Here is a 21,926-nt window from a genome sequence, read left to right as displayed (position 1 = left end):
CTCCAAGAAGATGTTGGACGGTGCATTGTCCATAGTAGACAGGGAGTCTGCTCTCCTTGGTATAGGTGAGGGGGGAAGGATCTGTGACTCAGCCCTTCCCACCCACAGATAGAGGAAGTAACAGTTTAGTATATAGTTGTAGCTTGCAGTTAGTATGTGTTAGCCGGCCTGTGCACAGCTCTGCAGAGAGCCAGGACTTAGTTACAGGACCAAGGAACCAAAGTTATCATTGGATTGTGACTTCTGTGGACTTATTGTTATTACGGTTGATGTGACCGCCACCGGCTACTAACTTTGTGGATTACAATAAATTGCTGTTGTCTCCCGACCTCTTGCGTCCGTGTTGATTCAAAAGACCATCCGGAGGAAGACGTATACCTTTGCTCCGTGACAACTGGTTGGCAGCAGTGGGATCAACAGCGGACAGCGAGATGGACTACAGCAGCCCAGCGATTAATGGAGCCACAACCTCAGAATACAGGAACTGGACTATGGCAAGTCTACAAGTAAGGGCCCGGGAACTAAACCTGAGTTACCAGGGAAGAACGAAAGATCAACTGATCGAGGCACTGGAGGAGATGACCCTGCAAAGCGACCATGAGGAGGGCTGCCCCCAGGAGACAGGAGAGATACGGGAGTGGCAGGTACAGACCCAAAAGAGCAGATGGGTTGTTTTGTATGAGGAGGAGTTGGCAGTGCTGGGGCTAGGAGCAACTGCAGAGCAAAGGAGTAGAGCATTACAGAGGGCTCAGGAAACGGAGAAGGAGGAACAGAGAATGGCGCATGAAAAGGAAAGAATGGCGCATGAAATGCGAATGGCTGAGATAACTACGCGGAATTATAATCAAACGTCGGCCCCCAGCCCAACAGTGAGAGAACCACCATATGTTTCCCATAAACACTTCAAGACCTTTGATGAAGCGGCTGGGGATGTTGATGGATATTTTCAGGACTTCGAACACCAGTGCCACCTGATGGAAGTCCCAGAGAAGGATTGGGTCCGGTATCTGGTGGGGCACCTACGAGATGGGGCTGCGGAAGCTCTCAGAGCCATGGACCCTAGTGATCAGCGGGACTATGAGGCCATTAAAAGAGCGGTGCAGAAGTATTATGCAGTCACTCCAGAGACCTACCGAGTTCAGTTCCGCTCTTTGTCTTACAATGGGGGAAGCTCCTTCCACATGTTCGCCCACAAGTTGAAGCAAGCATGCAAGCGCTGGCTAGAAGGAGAGGAGGCTGTCACAGTCGATAAGATCCTCCAAGTCATACTTAAGGAACAGTTCTTTTCCCAGTGCCCCGCTGAGATCCGTGAGTGGGTGCTGGAACGGAACCCAGCCACAGTGGAGCAAGCTGCTTCCCTTGCAGATGAGGGCCTGACCATCAAGCCGCAGTGGAAGAGGTTGTTTGCAGAGGAGCGGAAAACTACCACAGTCCGCCAGACACCCTTCATCCAGCCACCCACCTTTCGTGCCCGGCCTCAGGATTACAATTCCCCCTCTACCCCTGCCCCAGCCCATCGGCCTCCAGCTATGAACAACCCTGTCCCTAGACAACGACCCACTGGAAGAATGCTAGAGCGCAGATGTTTTGGGTGCGGGCGGCCTGGACATTTGCAAGCTAGTTGCCCTGTTAACATGGGGGCACGGGCCACCGTGGCATCCCGGCCTATTCACTACCTGGGAACCACCCCTAGGACTGAAAGTTTGGCCCCATTTCCAGATGACTCCATGAATGACCCATCTGTTCCACCTCCAGGGGTCTATGGGATTCAGCCTTCCGCCACACATCCCGCAAACCTTCAGCGGAAGCACTTGCAGGAGGCCCTACTGGATGGCCGAACAGTTGTTGGATTCCGGGACTCGGGAGCTTTCCTAACGGTAGCGGACCCCCGAGTGGTTCGACCCGAGGCCCTAGAGGAGGGCCCTGGCCTTTCTATCGAGTTGGCAGGAGGTACTCGGAAACGTATTCCTAAAGCTACCGTGGAACTCGACTATGGTTATGGACCAAAACGATGCACAATTGGTGTGATGAGCGGGCTGCCGGCCGATGTTCTGTTAGGCAACGATGTTGGAAATCTACAGTGCCACTTTGTGGGAGCAGTGACCCGAAGCCAAGCTCAGAGAGACGCCAACATGGATCGACCGGATTTTTTGCCAGATGCCAGCCCTTCAACTCTACAACTTTACCATTCAGTACCGCCGAGGGAACCAACACCAGAACGCAGATGGGTTATCCCGGCAGGAGGAAATATGAGCTATAGAGACTGATGTGCATTCCCCAATTTACCTGTGTAGGCCAATTGTGTCATGCACATGTTTTGAGAGGGGGAGGGGTTGTCACGGGATGGTTAGAGTCTATACTATAGGCAATGTGTAATATATATTTCATGTGGAATGTATTCTCTAACCTGTTATATACATCAATGTGTAGTTGGCTGATTAGGGTCTAGTGTGTTAGCACATTGTATGCAAATACCTCTAACTAGTGAGGACCAGTGAGGACAATGGGTGGAGATAATCTGATCAGTGTCTCCAAGAAGATGTTGGACGGTGCATTGTCCATAGTAGACAGGGAGTCTGCTCTCCTTGGTATAGGTGAGGGGGGAAGGATCTGTGACTCAGCCCTTCCCACCCACAGATAGAGGAAGTAACAGTTTAGTATATAGTTGTAGCTTGCAGTTAGTATGTGTTAGCCGGCCTGTGCACAGCTCTGCAGAGAGCCAGGACTTAGTTACAGGACCAAGGAACCAAAGTTATCATTGGATTGTGACTTCTGTGGACTTATTGTTATTACGGTTGATGTGACCGCCGCCGGCTACTAACTTTGTGGATTACAATAAATTGCTGTTGTCTCCCGACCTCTTGCGTCCGTGTTGATTCAAAAGACCATCCGGAGGAAGACGTATACCTTTGCTCCGTGACAGTATATAAGTGACACAGGTTTATACAGTATAAGTATCGCCCCCTGCAGTCCTGTCAGATAATCCTCGCTGTCCCCCAGATAATGATTACACAGCACAAACTCTTATATAGTATATAAGTGACACAGGGTATATACAGTATAAGTATCGCCCCCTGCAGTCCTGTCAGATAATCCTCGCTGTCCCCCAGATAATGATTACACAGCACAGACTCTTATATAGTATATAAGTGACACAGGGTATATACAGTATAAGTATCGCCCCCTGCAGTCCTGTCAGATAATCCTCGCTGTCCCCCAGATAATGATTACACAGCACAGACTCTTATATAGTATATAAGTGACACAGGGTATATACAGTATAAGTATCGCCCCCTGCAGTCCTGTCAGATAATCCGCGCTGTCCCCCAGATAATGATTACACAGCACAAACTCTTATATAGTATATAAGTGACACAGGGTATATACAGTATAAGTATCGCCCCCTGCAGTCCTGTCAGATAATCCTCGGTGTCCCCCAGATAATGATTACACAGCACAAACTCTTATATAGTGTATAAGTGACCCAGGGTATATACAGTATAAGTATCGCTCCCTGCAGTCCTGTCAGATAATCCTCGCTGTCCCCCAGATAATGATTACACAGCACAGACTCTTATATAGTATATAAGTGACACAGGGTATATACAGTATAAGTATCGCCCCCTGCAGTCCTGTCAGATAATCCTCGCTGTCCCCCAGATAATGATTACACAGCACAAACTCTTATATAGTATATAAGTGACACAGGGTATATACAGTATAAGTATCGCCCCCTGCAGTCCTGTCAGATAATCCTCGCTGTCCCCCAGATAATGATTACACAGCACAAACTCTTATATAGTATATAAGTGACACAGGGTATATACAGTATAAGTATCACCCCCTGCAGTCCTGTCAGATAATCGTCGCTGTCCCCCAGATAATGATTACACAGCACAAACTCTTATATAGTATATAAGTGACACAGGATATATACAGTATAAGTATCGCCCCCTGCAGTCCTGTCAGATAATCCTCGGTGTCCCCCAGATAATGATTACACAGCACAAACTCTTATATAGTGTATAAGTGACACAGGGTATATACAGTATAAGTATCGCCCCCTGCAGTCCTGTCAGATAATCCTCGGTGTCCCCCAGATAATGATTACACAGCACAGACTCTTATATAGTATATAAGTGACACAGGGTATATACAGTATAAGTATCGCCCCCTGCAGTCCTGTCAGATAATCCTCGCTGTCCCCCAGATAATGATTACACAGCACAGACTCTTATATAGTATATAAGTGACACAGGGTATATACAGTATAAGTATCGCCCCCTGCAGTCCTGTCAGATAATCCTCGGTGTCCCCCAGATAATGATTACACAGCACAGACTCTTATATAGTATATAAGTGACACAGGGTATATACAGTATAAGTATCGCCCCCTGCAGTCCTGTCAGATAATCCTCGCTGTCCCCAGATAATGATTACACAGCACACACTCTTATATAGTATATAAGTGACACAGGGTATATACAGTATAAGTATCGCCCCCTGCAGTCCTGTCAGATAATCCTCGCTGTCCCCCCAGATAATGATTACAAGCACAAACTCTTTGGTAATATCTTCAGTTATTTTTCTTGCAATGAAAAAACACAAAAGAGAATGAAAAAAAAGTCACATCATTGATCATTTTACACAAAACTCCAAAACTGGGGCAGACAGAAGTATTGGCGCCCTCAGCCTAATACTTGGTAGCACAACCTGTAGACACAATAACTGTGCACAACCACTTCCGCTAACCAGCAATGAGTTTCTTACAAGGCTCTGCTGGAATCTTAGACCCTTCTTCTTTGGCAAACTGCTCCAGGTCCCCCCTGAGATGTGAAGGGGGCCTTCTCCAAACTGCCACCAAGAGATCTCTCCCCCTCCCCCACAGGTGTTCTATGGGATTCAGGGCTGGACTCATTGCTGCCACTTTACAAGTCTCCAGGGCTTTCTCTCACCACCATTTTCTAGTGCTGACCTGAAGTGTGTTTTGGGTCCTTGTCCTGCTGGAAGAGCCCTGACCTCTGAGGGAGACCCGGCTTTCTCACACTGGGCCCTACATGATGCTGCACAATGTGTTGGTCGTCTTCAGACTTCATAATGCCATGCACACGGTCAAGCAGTCCAGTGCCAGAGGCAGCAAAGCAACCCCAAACCATCAGGGCCCTCCGCCATGTCTGACTGTAGGGGGCGTCTTCTTCTCTTTGAAGGCCTCTTTTTTTCCTGTAATCTCTATGTTGAGGCCTTCTCCTACTTTTGTCTCCTCTGACCAGAGAACATTCTTCCAGAACGGTTTTGGCTTTCTCAGGTAAGTTTTGGCAAACTCCAGCCTGGCTTCTGTCTGTGGGTAAGAAGTGGGGTCTTCCTGGGTCTCCTACCATACAGTCCCTTCTCATTCAGACGCTGACGCTGGATAGTACGGGGTGACACTGTTGTACCCTCGGACTGCAGGGCAGCTTGGACTTGTTTGGATGTTAGTCGAGGTTCTTTATCCGCCATCCGCACAATCTTGCGGTGAAATCTCTGGTCAATGTTTCTTTTGCGTCCACATCTAGGGAGGTTAGCCACAGGGCCATGGGCTTTACACTTCTTCATGACACTGCACACGGTAGACACAGGAACATTCAGGTCTTTGGAGATGGACTTGTAGCCTTGAGATTGCTCAGGCGTCCTCACAATTTTGCTTCTCAAGTCCTCAGACAGTTCTTTGGTCTTCTTTCTTTTCTCCATGCTCAATGTGGTCACACAAGGACACAGGACAGAGGTCGAGTCAACTTTAATCCATTTCAACTGGCTGCAAGTGTGATTTAGTTATTGCCACCACCTGTTAGGTGCCTCAGGTAAGTAACAGGTGCTGTTAATTACACAAATTACAGAAGCATCACATGATTTTTCAAACAGTGCCAATACTTTTGTCCTCCCCCTTTTTTATGTTTGCTGTGGAATTAGATCCAATTTGGCTTTGTGACAATTCTTTTTGTGGTTTTCCATTGAAGACAAATTAAATGAAGAAAATACCAAAGAATTTGTGACTGCAATCATTATCTGGAAGAACACGAGGATTATCTGACAGAACTGCAGGGGGGCCAATACTTTTGGCCAACACTGTATACTGCTGTATATAATGGAGCATTATTGTTACTGCCATCTCACTCTTTGCATATTTCAGCTGTAGGCAGGTTCCTGCGCAGTGCACTGCAACGCTTTGGAGAGGACTGGATTTTCCTTTTCTTGCTGGGAATCAGTATGGCAACCATCAGCTTTGGACTGGATGTGACTATTGCCAAACTACAGCGAGGTGAGTAACAGTGAATAGAGTTACTGGCAGTGTCCAGCTGTGACCACATGGTTATTGGCCGGTGTATAGCCCGCTGTATGACGTGTCCCCATGTACATTATTCCTCTAACACTTATATAGGAGTCATGTGACTGTAATGTCAGGCAATTTAACTTCCCGTCGCCATCTAACATGGACCTTTATGTCTTCTACAGTCAATCTGTGGGTGTACGATGCCCTAGACCAGTACAGGTATCTGCAGTACTTCTCCTGGGTGCTCTACCACATGCTGCTCATGATCGTGTCCGCCAGTGTTGCCAAATATATAGCTCCACAAGCTGCGGGTAAGTGCCCTCCCCATAAGGAAGTGTGAGCCTGCCCCGCCTCCAGCAGGGTGATACAGACAGGAGGAGCTATGAGCCAGCCCCGCCCCCTGCAGGGTGATACAGACAGGAGGACCTATGAGCCAGCCCCGCCCCCTACAGGTGATATAGACAGGAGGACCTATGAGCCAGCCCCGCCCCCTGCAGGGTGATACAGACAGGAGGACCTATGAGCCAGCCCCGCCCCCTGCAGGGTGATACAGAGGAGGAGCTATGGGCCTGCCCCACCCCTTTCAGGGTAACACTGGTGTCTTGTGTTACAGGCTCTGGGATCCCGGAGATAAAGGTCACCTTACGTGGAGTGGTTTTAGCTGAATTCTTTACTTTCCGTACATTCATTGCTAAGCTGATCGGTGTTACGTGCACACTCGCTGCCGGCAGTACAATATTTCTAGGAAAAGTGGTAAGTATTATTATATGGAAGGTACAATAAAAGTATTGTGCTAGTGCAGAGCTGAGTGTGCGTGACATCGGCGCAGGAATAGCAGCACAATGCAGGGCAGACATAGTGTGGTTACTGAACGGTGATAGTCCTCTGTCTGTGTCCATCTCCGCAGGGTCCCTTTGTACATATGGCCACGATACTCGCAACTCTTCTGGGAAAAGTCATGGTCAAGCTTGTAGGAGCTAAAGAGGTAAGAAATGTTTTGTGTGATGTCATCAGGTGTTATGTTAGACATGGTTATGACATCATCAGGTGTTACATTGTGTGTGACCTGGTTATGACATCATCAGGTGTTACGTTGTGTCTGACGTGGTTATGACATCATCAGGTGTTACCTTGTGTGTGACCTGGTTATGACATCATCAGGTGTTACCTTGTGTGTGACCTGGTTATGACATCATCAGGTGTTACGTTGTGTCTGACGTAGTTATGACATCATCAGGTGTTACCTTGTGTGTGACCTGGTTATGACATCATCAGGTGTTACCTTGTGTGTGACCTGGTTATGACATCATCAGGTGTTACGTTGTGTCTGACGTAGTTATGACATCATCAGGTGTTACCTTGTGTGTGACCTGGTTATGACATCATCAGGTGTTACGTTGTGTCTGACGTGGTTATGACATCATCAGGTGTTACCTTGTGTGTGACCTGGTTATGACATCATCAGGTGTTACCTTGTGTGTGACCTGGTTATGACATCATCAGGTGTTACGTTGTGTCTGACGTGGTTATGACATCATCAGGTGTTACGTTGTGTGTGACCTGGTTATGACATCATCAGGTGTTACCTTTAGTGTGACCTGGTTATGACATCATCAGGTGTTACGTTGTGTCTGACGTAGTTATGACATCATCAGGTGTTACCTTTAGTGTGACCTGGTTATGACATCATCAGGTGTTACGTTGTGTCTGACGTAGTTATGACATCATCAGGTGTTACCTTGTGTGTGACCTGGTTATGACATCATCAGGTGTTACCTTGTGTGTGACCTGGTTATGACATCATCAGGTGTTACCTTGTGTGTGACCTGGTTATGACATCATCAGGTGTTACCTTGTGTGTGACCTGGTTATGATAACAGATCTGTCTGTTCCGGTCCTGTGGTGGGTGTTCTGGTCCAGGGCGGTCTCCATGTTCAGGGTCCTGTCCTGGTATTTCGCGGTCACTGATCTTTATAACTTTATTTATTTTTCAGAACCCCAGTCGGAAGTATGAGCTTCTGATCGCTGGAGCGGCGGTGGGTGTGGCCTGCTGCTTTGTGGCTCCGGTAGGAGGTCAGTGGTCCTTTGGCGTACAGTCGGTGACTGTACCCTCAGTGATGTCTGTGACTTGTTAATACCGCCGCTCTGACGCTGGCTGTGCAGGTGCGGTATAGTGACTGACGGTATTACGGCCTCTCCTCCCCAGGTGTACTCTTCAGTGTAGAGACAACCGCAACACATTTTGCAGTGCGAAATTACTGGCGCGGCTTCTTTGCAGCCACTTGTGCAGCTCTGATGTTCCGGCTCTTGGCCGTGATTAATAGTGAGCGAGGTGAGTTCTGCGGATACGTGGACTGGGGGCGGGGAGGGTAGGGGCGCCAGATGTCTCATCTTTCCCACTTTCTCCCATAGAGACTGTCGCCATCTTATTTAGTACCAACTGGCGCGTTGAGTTTCCCTTCGATCTCCCAGAATACTTGTCTTACGCCCTCCTGGGGTGAGTATATGTGGGCCTATATCTCCTCTCTTCACGTGACATTCCACAAATCACCAGTCACCTTCCACAAAGTTGTGGAGACCTGTAGCCCACCCTATGAGTGCCCCTAAAATAAGTGGGAGTACCCACGTTAGGGCAAGGTCTCATAATCCACACTCTCTGTTCTGGACGGGACAAACCCAAATATATCTGGACTGTTCTTGAAAATTAGGAACTGTCCTGGTAACTGGTATTGAGCAAATACTGTGCACTCCGAATATCGCCCTAGATTCCCCTCTGTCCATGTTGTGATGTCTGGGACCCATTCCCAGTCTGAGCAGGACAATCACTTTCGGCACCTGATGTCTCTTTGATCGGGGCGTCACATAATATCCAGGGTATCCAGGATCCACACATGGTCTGGTTGTGGTGCCCCAGTCTGTCTTGTACATAGGCTTTGTGGCTTGCACCACTTTCTATCACAATGTAATATCCTGATCCTTATTGTGCAGTGTTCACATTACATCCAGGGTAAGACGATGCTTTAGTTGTTTCTTGGTCACTCGGTCTAATTTGGCTGCAGATCCAAGTTGTGAGGCGCCAATATTTTGGTGACTTCTCCTCTCACATTGTGCTTTGTCTGCTCCAGGGTGGTGTGCGGCTGTGTCTGCTGCGTCTACCTGTATCTGCACCGCGTCTCACTCGTATTCATCAATCATAATCAACGGATCGGGAAATTCCTGAGGAACAAGTAAGTGTTACAGTGTCCTGAGCCCTGGGGGGCGCACTGGTGCCGGGAGTCGCAGACAAATAACAGATCAGGTCGTACACGCACATACATTGTTTTCTGTCAGACATGTTAGATTGTTCCATCAAGATCTGTGAGATCCGGACCTTTGTGCAGGACTATAACTAGGAAAGAATGGGACCCCCAGCCTCCACCTAGTATAACACCCACTTTCCTGGCCTCCACACTGTATGGGTGAGTTCACACGGAGGAAAGTGGAGCGCAATCTGGCACGTATACACATGTCAGGAGATTGCGCTCTGTAAAAGCTCCCATTCATTTCAATGGGAGCCTGGATCGTACACGCGACGTTATTTTGCAGCCGTGATTTTACGGCCGCAAAATAGCGCCGCGTATACAATCCCAGCTCCCATTGAAATCAATGGGAGCGTGAACAGCCCGCAAAAGCTCATGTGGCATATACGTGCCACATCACGCGGCACTTTACTCCGTGTGAACTCACCCTAAAACGCCCACTTTCCTGGCCCCACACAGTATAACACCCACTTTCCTGGCCTCCACATAGTATAACACCCACTTTCCTGGCCTCCACACAGTATAACGCCCACTTTCCTGGCCCCACACAGTATAACGCCCACTTTCCTGGCCTCCACATAGTATAACACCCACTTTCCTGGCCTCCACATAGTATAACACCCACTTTCCTGGCCTCCACATAGTATAACACCCACTTTCCTGGCCTCCACATAGTATAACACCCACTTTCCTGGCCTCCACATAGTATAACGCACAATATGCCCACCATACCTATTGGATTACTCCAGTATTCACTTACCCATCCCCTCTCCTGTCCCCTTTGCCTTCAGACTCTTACGGCATATCACTTACTGGGATCTCAAGTATGATGTCTGGACATTGTTTAGCACCAGGACATAATGTGTGGATCTCCTTGAAGGCTGAAGGTGAAGTGGAGGAGGCGGCCTAATATTGTGGCCCTGCCTCTATGGTAACAGAACTATCTGCTGTCCCATAGATCCCCAAGTGGAGGCAGCTACAAGATCCCATCACCCCCCCTCCCCCCAGTCTAGCAGATACCATTGTGGCTCTTCAGGGCTGTACAAGGATTTGAGTATTATTGGGAAACTTTTTGATTTCTTGAATTCGTATTATTCGTCCAATGAGGCAAAAGGTTATCCTATGCGACTCCATCCATGTCTGTAGCCAGACATCATGTATGCCAGACCTTAGACCTGATCGAGAAGAAGACTTGTACCAATTCTGTGCAGCCACTATGTCCTGAAGATAGGACTGGAGGTCGGTATGATTCAGTCTGATGTCTCAGTCCTCCATTTCTGTTGCAGTAAGATTATCTACGCAGCCTTTGTTTCGCTGGTCCTGGCTAGCATCACCTTCCCGCATGGATTTGGCCAGTACATGGGCGGTACGCGGGTGAGTGGGAAGGATTACTCTCTGGAAATAGGGTGCGATTCTGGGTGGCTCGCCTGAATGTCATGTCCTCTCCACAGTTAACCATGAAGGAACATCTGGAGACCTTCTTCAACAACATCACGTGGGGTGTGGAGGAGAAGTCCCTGATGGTGAACGCCTCCTACCAGCCGCCCAACCCCACCTATAATAATAGCTGGCTGCAGTGGACCAGTCCCAAGCTGTCTTCTCTAGAAATGCTCGCCATCTTTATCGTTCTTAAAGTAAGTATCAGCTGACTACTAAGTATACATCGTACTGACTGACTGACAGTCACTGACCAGATGTCCTATTGTATGTCTCCATAATGAAGAGTCCGGGTTAGATGAGGTTTAGAAGTGTATTATGTGTAAGTATTATAAGTGTATAATGTGCGCCAGGGAGTCAAAAAGTATCCGCACTCCGGATATAGTAAGAACTCCCCAGTCACTGCTACGTTATGTAAGTCCATTAGTGACAGTGGTGCAAGGAAACATGGTCGCCCCACTCAAGATATGCATGAACAAAGAGCAGCAGCATCTGAGGGTGTGTCTGGTGCCGATATTTGTGGAAGACATTGTACACAGTATGGAGAAAGGGTTTTGTTGTGAAGAAGTGTATGATCAGATCGAGATGTTCAAAGAAGGTCTGACAACTATCAGTCATGAGGAAGGAGCCGGATGCCCGTCCACGATGGACAACATTGAGTCTGCAAGTGAACAGATTCTGTTAGACGAGTGACAGCGGATTATGTGATCCTACAAAGACGGACATTTACATCCAATGAAGCGGTGAGGACAGCCGGGAAGAGGTGAGGACAGCCGGGCCTTCACAGGTCACAGCTAAGCCTAAAATGGACGAAGTGAATTGAAAATGCACTCTACGGCCAGAGTGCGGGTAACTTGTGACTCTGGTACATGGTACCCTGGTATATCAAATCAAATCAAAAGCTTTATTGGCACGTCCGAGTAGGTATTTGGCATTGCCAAAGCTAGTAAAGTGGGCGGGAGGGGGGGGGAGTTGGATTCGGGTGGGTGAGTGGTGGGTATGGGGGGGTGGTTTGGGTTATAACAGTCCGTGGAGTCTCATCTTCCTCTGGTTTGGTGACCGCTATATGGGGAGGTGGGGGTGGGGTGGGTGTATTGGGATAAATATAACAGTCCGTGGAGTCTCATCTTCCTCTTATTTGGTGACAGCTGGACACGTATTGGGCAGCGATCTCCACAGTGGCCTCTTCTTCTCCCAGTAGGATGTAGAGTTTCCTCTTCTCGTCTGCAGATATGAAGTCTGGGATGTGGGCAGAGAGTCTTTGGTAGTAGACGGCCCTCACAGCTGAGTATTTGGTGCAGTGTAGCAGGAAGTGGGTCTCGTTTTGTAGGGCCCCCAGGTATACTGGTGTGAGGGTGGTGCTGGTATGGTCTAGAAGATGGGAGGTATACAGGTGTGAGGGTGGTGCTGGTATGGTCTAGAAGATGGGAGGTATACAGGTGTGAGGGTGGTGCTGGTATGGTCTAGGAGATGGGAGGTATACAGGTGTGAGGGTGGCATGGTCTAGGAGATGGGAGGTATACAGGTGTGAGGGTGGTGGTGGCATGGTCTAGGAGATAGGAGGTATACAGGTGTGGTGGTGGCATGGTCTAGGAGATGGGAAGTATACAGGTGTGAGGGTGGTGCTGGTATGGTCTAGGAGATGGGAGGTATACAGGTGTGAGGGTGGTGGTGGCATGGTCTAGGAGATAGGAGGTATACAGGTGTGGTGGTGGCATGGTCTAGGAGATGGGAGGTATACAGGTGTGAGGGTGGTCTTCTAGGGCCCCCTGGTCACAGTGCTGGCACAGTCTGTTCTCCCGTGGCTTGTACGTCTGCCTGTATCGCCCCGTCTCTATCTCTAGGTTGTGGGCGCTCAGTCTGTACCGGCTCAGGGTCTGTCTGTGCTTGGGGTGGCGTATTCTGATATGATAACCGGATTATACACTGAATGGCCGCTCTAGGCCTTTCATATTTGGCGCTCCCTGTATAGACATCAGATCCATGACTCTGGGGCACACCATTAAAATCCAGTGACAAGACCGAGCCCCGGCCATCAGTGCCGACATTTCATACACAGCCACAGAGAATAGTATGACTAAAGAGAATCGTCCAGCGAGAGGCCATCTTGTGGATGGGAGAATCAGAGGAGGATGTCAGGAACGGGCAGAGAAAAGTCAAGAAATCTGCAGCCAAATATGCTGGTATCCAAACACACAACTCGTCGCTCCTTAGCACAAATGCACCAGTGCAAGGACCATTACTAAGTCTAAGCAAAGTGGAAAGGCAAAACCTGTATCACTGAGCAGTGGAGGAACATGGCAAGTCAGGAGGATGCAAATGTCTGCAGATGGTGCAAGGAGCAGGATGATATTTGTACGTGCCGACATGAATTGTTGTAACTCTAATGACCTAAGGTGGTCCAGTGAGCCACTAGCGGAAGGTCCCCAATAAAGTGACCGCTCAGTCTATGTATTGTGGTTATGTAATACGTGGATTTTGGTTGTTCTCATTGTGTCTCCTCAGTTTTTTATGCTGCTGTTTGCCAACACCATGGTCATCCCCGCCGGGTACTTCCTTCCTGTGTTTGTATATGGTGAGTTACCCTGCAGCAGACACAGTCCTGATAATGTCTGTATAGAGCCATGGTATATGGCTGGTACGATAAATAAATGGATCACTTTAATGTACAGTATTTCACATAAGTCAGTACACCCCTCACATTAGTGTCATTATTTCAGTGTACAGCTTCTATAACAGTGTCAATTTGTTGTACCATCATAATCCCTCAACACACAGCCATTCATGTCTAAACCCCAGGCAACAAAAGTGAGTGCACCCCAAAGTGACCACAGACAGATTGTGCCCCGGGTGTGAATACTTTGTGGTCACCATTATTTTGGGCATGGAGTTGACCAGAGCATCAGAGGTGGCCCCTGGAATCTTCTTCTGCTCCTCCATGATGACACCGTGGAGCTGGTGGAGGTTACAGACCTCGCGCTCCTCCACCTTCTGTTTGAGGAGGCCCCACAGATGCTCCACAGGGTTTAGGTCTGTAGACCCGCTTGACCAGTCCAGCACCTTTACCCTCAGATTCTTTAGTAGGGCAGTGGTGGTCTTGAAGGGGTGTTTTTGGTAGTTATCATGGGAATATTGTCCTGCGGCCCAGAAGGGAGGGGATCACGGGAAGCTTCAGTATGTGAAAGGACATGCGGGCATTCATGGTCCCCTCTGGAATGAACTGTAACTCCTCACAACCGGGGGACTCAGCCCCAAACCAAGACCCTTCCACCACCATGCTGGGCTGTAGACAGGGCACACTTGTCTTTGTAGTCCTTGGTTGCCACCATACACGATTGACCCCATCTGAATCCAATAAGTCTATCTTGGTCTCTTCAGAGCACAGGACAAGGTCCCGGTAATCCATGTCATCAGTCTGCTGGTCTACAGCTTTCTTGTGCATCATCATTAGAAGAGGCTCCTTCTGGGACGACGCCCATACAGAGCAATGTGATGTAGTTCATGGCGTTATATGGTCTGAGCACTGACCGGCTGACCCTACACCCCTGTAACCTCTGCAGTAATACTGGCAGCGCTCATACCTCTATTTTGCTTAGACATCCTCTGGATATGACGCTGAGCAGCTGAGCACGGGCCCTCAACTTCGACCATGGCGAGGCCTGTCCAGAGTGGAGCCTGTCTTGTTAACCTGCTGTAGGGTCTTGGCCACTGTGCTGCAGATCAGTTTCAGGGCGTTGCAATCTTCTTATAGTCTCGGCCATCTTTATGTTGAGCAACGATTCTTGTTTTCAGATCCTCAGAGAGTTCTTTGTCATCGGGTGCCATGGTGAACTTCTAGTGACCATTGACAGAGCGAGAACACCAAATTTAAGTCATCTGCCCCCATTCACACCTGAGACCTTGTAACACTAATGAATCACATGACACCGGGGAGGGAACATGGCTAATTTGGCACAATCTGTCCATTGTCACTAAGGGGTGTCCTCACTTTTGTTGCCAGGGGTTTAGACATTAAATGGCATAACAATTGTACGCTGTTATACAAGCGGTCACTGACTACTGTACATTGCATCAAAGGGTCAGATCTTCAGTGTTGTCCCATGTGAATACGGCTGTATCTGGCCAAGTCTAGGAGGTCGGAAACTGTCTGGGTCATTGTGGGAGAGTTATCAATCCTTCGTGGTCAGGGGGTAGATCTCGGGCCCCGGCTATCACCAATCTCATCATCCCTTCTCAGTATATGATATTCTGTCCCGCAGGTGCCGGACTTGGTCGTCTCTATGGAGAAATAATTGCCAAAATCTTCCCTGATGGGTTTATTTCAGAGGGGATACCTATTAAGATCACTCCGGCTGGCTATGCCCTGGCAGGTGAGTATATAATGGGCACATAGCGTGCGGGAGCCCTCGGAGGTCCATGTGTCATCTCAGCTGATGACACGGCAGGACGACGTCTTCTTCTCATCCAGTTCTTCTTGCCCTTGCAGGCGCCGCAGCTTATTCTGGGGCCGTCACACAAACCCTGTCTACAGCTCTCCTGGTGTTTGAGTTAACAGGACAAATGTCCCATATTCTCCCCGTCCTGATCGCTGTTCTGGTCTCCAACGCCATCAGCCAAAGCTGCCAGAATTCATTTTTTGATATAATAGTTATCGTCAAGAAACTTCCGTACCTCCCAAAACTGGTGATGGGAAAGAACAGGTGAGATGCCGTAGACTGGATCGTTGGGGATGGGAATCCCGTCTGAATCTGACTATAATGGTGTTCTTTAATCCCCAGGGCCCATGATGTGTGTGCCGAGGACTTCATGGTGACCGACCTGCAATATCTGGTGAAGGGCTTCAAATACAAAGATATCCGAAACCTCCTGAAATCTTCAGATCTGAAGCAGTTTCCTATTGTCGACGCTGAAGGTTCTTCTTCTTTCTTGGCCTATGGGATTGTATGGTCCCGCTCTTGTTCACACTAAATATAGTCGGGCCAACAGGTTAGAGCCGCAGAGGAGACCAATGGTGGACTACAAGACCGGAGTGAGGGAGAGTCCAGAGAAAACCTCATGTTCTTTGAAGGATACCTGGGGGTTGGGGGTTCTTGGAGACCTGTGAAGTAATCTTCCGTATCCTGGTGCCCTGTGCTGCTATAAAGCCTCCTTACACGTAGTGATACCACCTTTGACCAGCCTCGCCCTCTATCCTATCTACCCATCTCTTCCTATCTCCGATATCTGCCACCTGACCTCGCTGCCTTCTGGAGATTTAATAACCCATGTGTCTTGTTTCTCCAGATTCTAAAATCCTTCTCGGTTCAGTCAGCCGGAAAACTCTCACCAAACTCTTATCTGATCAGCTTAGCACCGAGCGGAGAATCCAATATATGGTGAACCAGCCGGGGAGCAACGTGGACAACAACTGGACTGTGACCGTAAGAGAACAAACGGGTGGAGGGGTCGGTGCTGGTATCGAGGGGTCATGATCTGTAGAAGACAATGGAAATCACAAACTACCACAGGGTTACACCATGTGATGAGCCCTGGGCATGGTAGTACTAGTAGGTGGTAGGGCATAGGGGACAGCACATGGCAGTGAGTAATGATGTCATCACAATTCCTCTATTTCAGTCTCTTGGCGATTGCTCCAGACCGAAGCTGCCTAGAACCGGTGAGTACTTGCACGTATTTCCTGGTCATTGCTCTGCTTATCTTCAGCGCCTTCTCCTTGGGTATATAGTTCTGTATCTTCTATAAGCCATAGGCAATACATGTCTTTCCGATATACATGCACACTCAGCCAAGGATTGGGCATCTCAAATCCAAGTGCCCGATCTCCCATGACATCTGGTGTTGGAGGGGAGTCAGGAGGACGTCATAGACATGTCATATATATAAGCTTGTTAAGGAGCCGTATACACTGAGCAGTAATTGCCCACATGACTATATCCATGGCGGCACATCTCCTAGACTATGGGGAACCCATCATAAGACGTAAGCTCATACTAAACTCGACCATCATCTTGTGTCTCCCAGCAGAGGAGACGGAGAATGGAGACACAGTCACCTACAGCGCCCAGGACACCGTCACCTATGACAATGAGGAGGTGAGAGCTTATCCCCCATACTTTACACTTCTTCACCTCTTCTGAACACCACCGTGAGTCTAAGCTGCCCAGACACATAAGATATAGCCGTATGGGTGAGATAAGAGGCTGCCAGACATATCTGATGACGCTCATCACTGTACATGAGTATCATCAGGGGTAATAACTATCTAATGTGTAGGGGCAGCTTATGGTGCAATCATATACCCCTAGTATATAACTACGTTTAAGGTGTATACTGATCTCTGCTGTTCTCTCACTCAGACACAAAGGACTGGAGGGAGGAAGAGGCGATCAAGTAGATTCCGAAACCACTACCTGAGAATGGTGGGTATAGTAGTCCTGACCTGTCAGCCATAACCTGGGATGTGTGTGATTGAAGTGGAGTCAGTAACAGCTGGAGACATGAATATGAGTAGGCCAGGAGCAGGTGTATACACTGTGAGGTATATTACAGGTAAAGGTGTATACAGGTAGAGGTATATTACAGGTAGAGGTGTATACAGGTAGTGTTATATTACAGGTGGAGGTATATTACAGGTAGAGTTGTATACAGGTAGAGTTATATTACAGGTAGAGTTATATTACAGGTAGAGGTGTACTACAGGTAGAGGTGTACTACAGGTAGAGGTGTACTACAGGTAGAGGTGTATTACAGGTAGAGGTGTATTACAGGTAGAGGTGTATTACAGGTAGCGGTGTATACAGGTAGAGGTCTATTACAGGTGGAGATGTATTACAGGTAGAGGTCTATTACAGGTAGAGGTGTATTACAGGTAGAGGTGTATTACAGGTAGAGGTGTATAGAGGTAGAGGTGTATTACAGGTAGAGGTGTATTACAGGTGGAGGTCTATTACAGGTAGAGGTGTATACAGGTAGAGGTATATTACAGGTGGAGGTGTATTACAGGAAGAGGTGTATTACAGGTGGAGATGTATTACAGGTGGAGGTGTATTACAGGTGGAGGTGTATTACAAGTAGAGGTGTATTACAGGTAGAGGTGTATACAGGTAGAGGTGTATACAGGTAGCGGTGTATACAGGTAGAGGTCTATTACAGGTGGAGATGTATTACAGGTAGAGGTCTATTACAGGTAGAGGTGTATTACAGGTGGAGGTGTATACAGGTAGAGGTGTATTACAGGTAGAGGTGTATTACAGGTAGAGGTGTATACAGGTAGAGGTATATTACAGGTGGAGGTGTATTACAGGTGGAGATGTATTACAGGTGGAGGTGTATTACAGGTAGAGGCGTATTACAGGTAGAGGTGTATACAGGTAGAGGTGTATTACAGGTGGAGATGTATTACAGGTGGAGGTGTATTATAAGTAGAGGTGTATTACAGGTGGAGGTCTATTACAGGTAGAGGTGTATTACAGGTGGAGGTGTATTACAGGTAGAGGTGAATTATAAGTAGAGGTGTATACAGGTAGAGGTGTATTACAGGTGGAGGCGTATTACAGGTAGAGGTGTATACAGGTAGAGGTGTATTACAAGTAGAGGTGTATTACAGGTGGAGGTGTATTATAAGTAGAGGTGTATTACAGGTGGAGGTCTATTATAAGTAGAGGTGTATTACAGGTGGAGGTCTATTATAAGTAGAGGTGTATTACAGGTGGAGGTGTATACAGGTGGAGGTGTATACAGGTGGAGGTGTATTACAGGTGGAGATGTATTACAGGTAGAGGTGTATTACAAGTAGAGGTGTATTACAGGTAGAGGTGTATACAGGTAGAGGTGTATACAGGTAGCGGTGTATACAGGTAGAGGTCTATTACAGGTGGAGATGTATTACAGGTAGAGGTCTATTACAGGTAGAGGTGTATTACAGGTGGAGGTGTATACAGGTAGAGGTGTATTACAGGTAGAGGTGTATTACAGGTAGAGGTGTATACAGGTAGAGGTATATTACAGGTGGAGGTGTATTACAGGTGGAGATGTATTACAGGTGGAGGTGTATTACAGGTAGAGGCGTATTACAGGTAGAGGTGTATACAGGTAGAGGTGTATTACAGGTGGAGATGTATTACAGGTGGAGGTGTATTATAAGTAGAGGTGTATTACAGGTGGAGGTCTATTACAGGTAGAGGTGTATTACAGGTGGAGGTGTATTACAGGTAGAGGTGAATTATAAGTAGAGGTGTATACAGGTAGAGGTGTATTACAGGTGGAGGCGTATTACAGGTAGAGGTGTATACAGGTAGAGGTGTATTACAAGTAGAGGTGTATTACAGGTGGAGGTGTATTATAAGTAGAGGTGTATTACAGGTGGAGGTCTATTATAAGTAGAGGTGTATTACAGGTGGAGGTCTATTATAAGTAGAGGTGTATTACAGGTGGAGGTGTATACAGGTGGAGGTGTATACAGGTGGAGGTGTATTACAGGTGGAGATGTATTACAGGTAGAGGTGTATTACAGGTAGAGGTGTATTACAGGTAGAGGTGTATACAGGTAGAGGTGTATACAGGTAGAGGGGTATACAGTTGGAGGTGTATTACAGGTAGAGGTGTATACAGGTAGAGGTGTATTACAGGTGGAGATGTATTACAGGTGGAGGTGTATTACAGGTAGAGGTGTATACAGGTAGAGGTGTATTACAGGTGGAGATGTATTACAGGTGGAGGTGTATACAGGTAGAGGTGTATTACAGGTGGAGGTGTATTACAGGTGGAGGTGTATTACAGGTGGAGGCGTATTACAGGTAGAGGCGTATTACAGGTAGAGGTGTATTACAGGTAGAGGTGTATTACAGGTAGAGGTGTATTACAGGTAGAGGTGTATACAGGTAGAGGTGTATTACAGGTGGAGATGTATTACAGGTGGAGGTGTATTACAGGTAGAGGCGTATTACAGGTAGAGGTGTATACAGGTAGAGGTGTATTACAGGTGGAGGTCTATTACAGGTAGAGGTCTATTACAAGTGGAGGTGTATACAGGTAGAGGTGTATACAGGTAGAGGTGTATTACAGGTAGAGGTGTATTACAGGGGGAGGTCTATTATAAGTAGAGGTGTATTACAAGTATAGGTGTATTACAGGTGGGGGGCTATAATAATAGCTATATACTGTAGTACATTACAGAAGAGAGATATGTTATGGGCCCAAAGACTCAGCCAACAGTCTTTATTCATCACAGATGACCTAGATGTGCCATGGTAGGTGCGCTCTTTTATCTATGTATATGGAGTGTTGTATTATTACTGCTGGACTGTATATATTGTACGTGTGTATTTACAGGTAGAGGAGTGGGAGTGTCGTCAGCTCAATCAGGTTGTATCTGTTGAGGACATGATAATCGACCCAACACCATACAGACTTATGGAGAAACAGACGCTCTATCAGGTGAGAGGGGCACATCCGCCCCTGCCAAGAACAAACCACCTATGTCCTGCCAGGGGGACACTTCAGTAGCCACGTACATAAGAGATGTGCCAAGTGCTCTATCTCTGGCTCTATACCACCTACAATCCTAATCACATATTAAAACCGAGATTCTCTGTTTACATATATAGCGCCCACTCCTGACATGCCAACGGCAGAACATATGATCCGTGTCCTTGGCAGGGAAAGGGTCACAGTAGCTGGGTCTGTCCCTGGACATCCCTCATCCGCTTTCTCATGTCTCCTCAGTGTTACGACCTCTTCAATCTTCTCGGTCTGCGTCGAGCTTATGTCACTAATACCGGCCGCCTGGTGGGCGTGGTGTCCCTGACTGAGGTAAATATGACGTCATAGGTGACAAAGGGACGTATAGATATTGGTTGAAATCAAAGTGGTTATGTCCAGTGGTTATGGGTAAGGAGGGGGGTCTGAGTAGAGACCACCTGAAGACTACGAGTGGGTGAACTAAGATGCAACCTCTTCATGTTGTGTCATAAGGCGTCTGATGGTAATGAAGGGCTCTGTAAGGCGTCCGCCATCTTGAGCACCGCTCTACGTAGCTCGGGCACTTGGGGTAAATCTTGTGTTGGGTCTTCTGAATGACAAATGATCTTCTCTCTACAGCTGAAGGACGCCGTCCATGGGACCGTGAAGGGAACATTTACCTCAAAGAGAGTCTCCAGAACAGAGGAGAACCCCCAAGAGATCTACAGCCTGGAGCCCCTGGTCCACCTTCCCCCAGAATGTCAGGACCAAGATCTAGAGTTACCACCCACCAAAGCCTCAAGCACATGACCCCATTGTATGCGGCAGAGAGCGGGCGTATAAATACTGCGGCGGCTGCTCATCTCAGGGAAGATATTGTAAATGTGTACAAACTATTGTTACCACTGAATGAACTACAAGAGCGAGCGGAACATATAAGAGCGAGCGGGACATACAAGAGCAAGCGGGACATACAAGAGCGAGCGGGAACATGCAAGAGCGAGCGGAACATACAAGAGCAAGAAGTTCTGTATGTCCTGGGTTGGAGATATTGGTGAGATGGATGTAATAGACCTTACTGCTGTCCAGGTACTATAACTTCCAGCAGGTCAGTGTGACTTTTTACTGCCTGATATGCTGGGAGTTGTTGTCCCCCAATGACAGCGGCTACAGTCCCCTATAGCTCAGGACAATTCATCTTCGACAGGAAGAAGAAAATCATTGTAAATATCTTTTTTTGTTTTAAATAAGGATAATAAAATCTGTCACTCTGTGCGGTGGACGTGATTGTAGTTGTGTAATAACCTCACCGTGATGTGCTGGTGACCTATGGAGGTGATGACAATATTACAGCCATAGGAGACGGATAACTGGGCGCAGGCGCTAGGACCCTGCATGGTGTATAGCAGGACATTTACCACAGC

The 21,926-nt window shown here is 47.8% G+C and overlaps 2 protein-coding genes across 2 annotated transcripts in view; both read left to right on the top strand.

Moving 5' to 3' along the window:
- Positions 1 to 21,312, top strand: part of LOC142186357 (chloride channel protein ClC-Kb-like) — a 31,577-nt gene extending 10,265 nt beyond the window's left edge. Inside the window, exons 2-22 of the mRNA XM_075261190.1 lie at positions 6,167 to 6,295; positions 6,490 to 6,618; positions 6,921 to 7,060; positions 7,215 to 7,292; positions 8,302 to 8,380; positions 8,514 to 8,639; positions 8,720 to 8,804; positions 9,433 to 9,534; positions 10,893 to 10,980; positions 11,058 to 11,240; positions 13,549 to 13,618; positions 15,303 to 15,413; positions 15,530 to 15,743; positions 15,822 to 15,955; positions 16,327 to 16,463; positions 16,660 to 16,699; positions 17,065 to 17,135; positions 17,400 to 17,462; positions 20,374 to 20,478; positions 20,767 to 20,853; positions 21,142 to 21,312. Of these exons, the coding sequence (XP_075117291.1) occupies positions 6,167 to 6,295; positions 6,490 to 6,618; positions 6,921 to 7,060; positions 7,215 to 7,292; positions 8,302 to 8,380; positions 8,514 to 8,639; positions 8,720 to 8,804; positions 9,433 to 9,534; positions 10,893 to 10,980; positions 11,058 to 11,240; positions 13,549 to 13,618; positions 15,303 to 15,413; positions 15,530 to 15,743; positions 15,822 to 15,955; positions 16,327 to 16,463; positions 16,660 to 16,699; positions 17,065 to 17,135; positions 17,400 to 17,462; positions 20,374 to 20,478; positions 20,767 to 20,853; positions 21,142 to 21,312 (2,342 nt within the window). The remainder of the gene's footprint in view (positions 1 to 6,166; positions 6,296 to 6,489; positions 6,619 to 6,920; positions 7,061 to 7,214; positions 7,293 to 8,301; positions 8,381 to 8,513; positions 8,640 to 8,719; positions 8,805 to 9,432; positions 9,535 to 10,892; positions 10,981 to 11,057; positions 11,241 to 13,548; positions 13,619 to 15,302; positions 15,414 to 15,529; positions 15,744 to 15,821; positions 15,956 to 16,326; positions 16,464 to 16,659; positions 16,700 to 17,064; positions 17,136 to 17,399; positions 17,463 to 20,373; positions 20,479 to 20,766; positions 20,854 to 21,141) is intronic.
- The window catches only part of POP7 (POP7 ribonuclease P/MRP subunit), a 239,770-nt gene that overhangs the window by 194,481 nt on the left and 23,363 nt on the right, over positions 1 to 21,926 (top strand). The gene's annotated exons all lie outside the window — the stretch shown is intronic.

Source organism: Leptodactylus fuscus (assembly GCF_031893055.1).
Source record: "Leptodactylus fuscus isolate aLepFus1 chromosome 5 unlocalized genomic scaffold, aLepFus1.hap2 SUPER_5_unloc_1, whole genome shotgun sequence".
In the NCBI taxonomy this organism is placed as follows: domain Eukaryota; kingdom Metazoa; phylum Chordata; class Amphibia; order Anura; family Leptodactylidae; genus Leptodactylus; species Leptodactylus fuscus.
The sequence above is the reverse complement of the archived record's forward strand: the minus strand, read 5'-3'. Positions and strand labels throughout refer to the sequence as shown.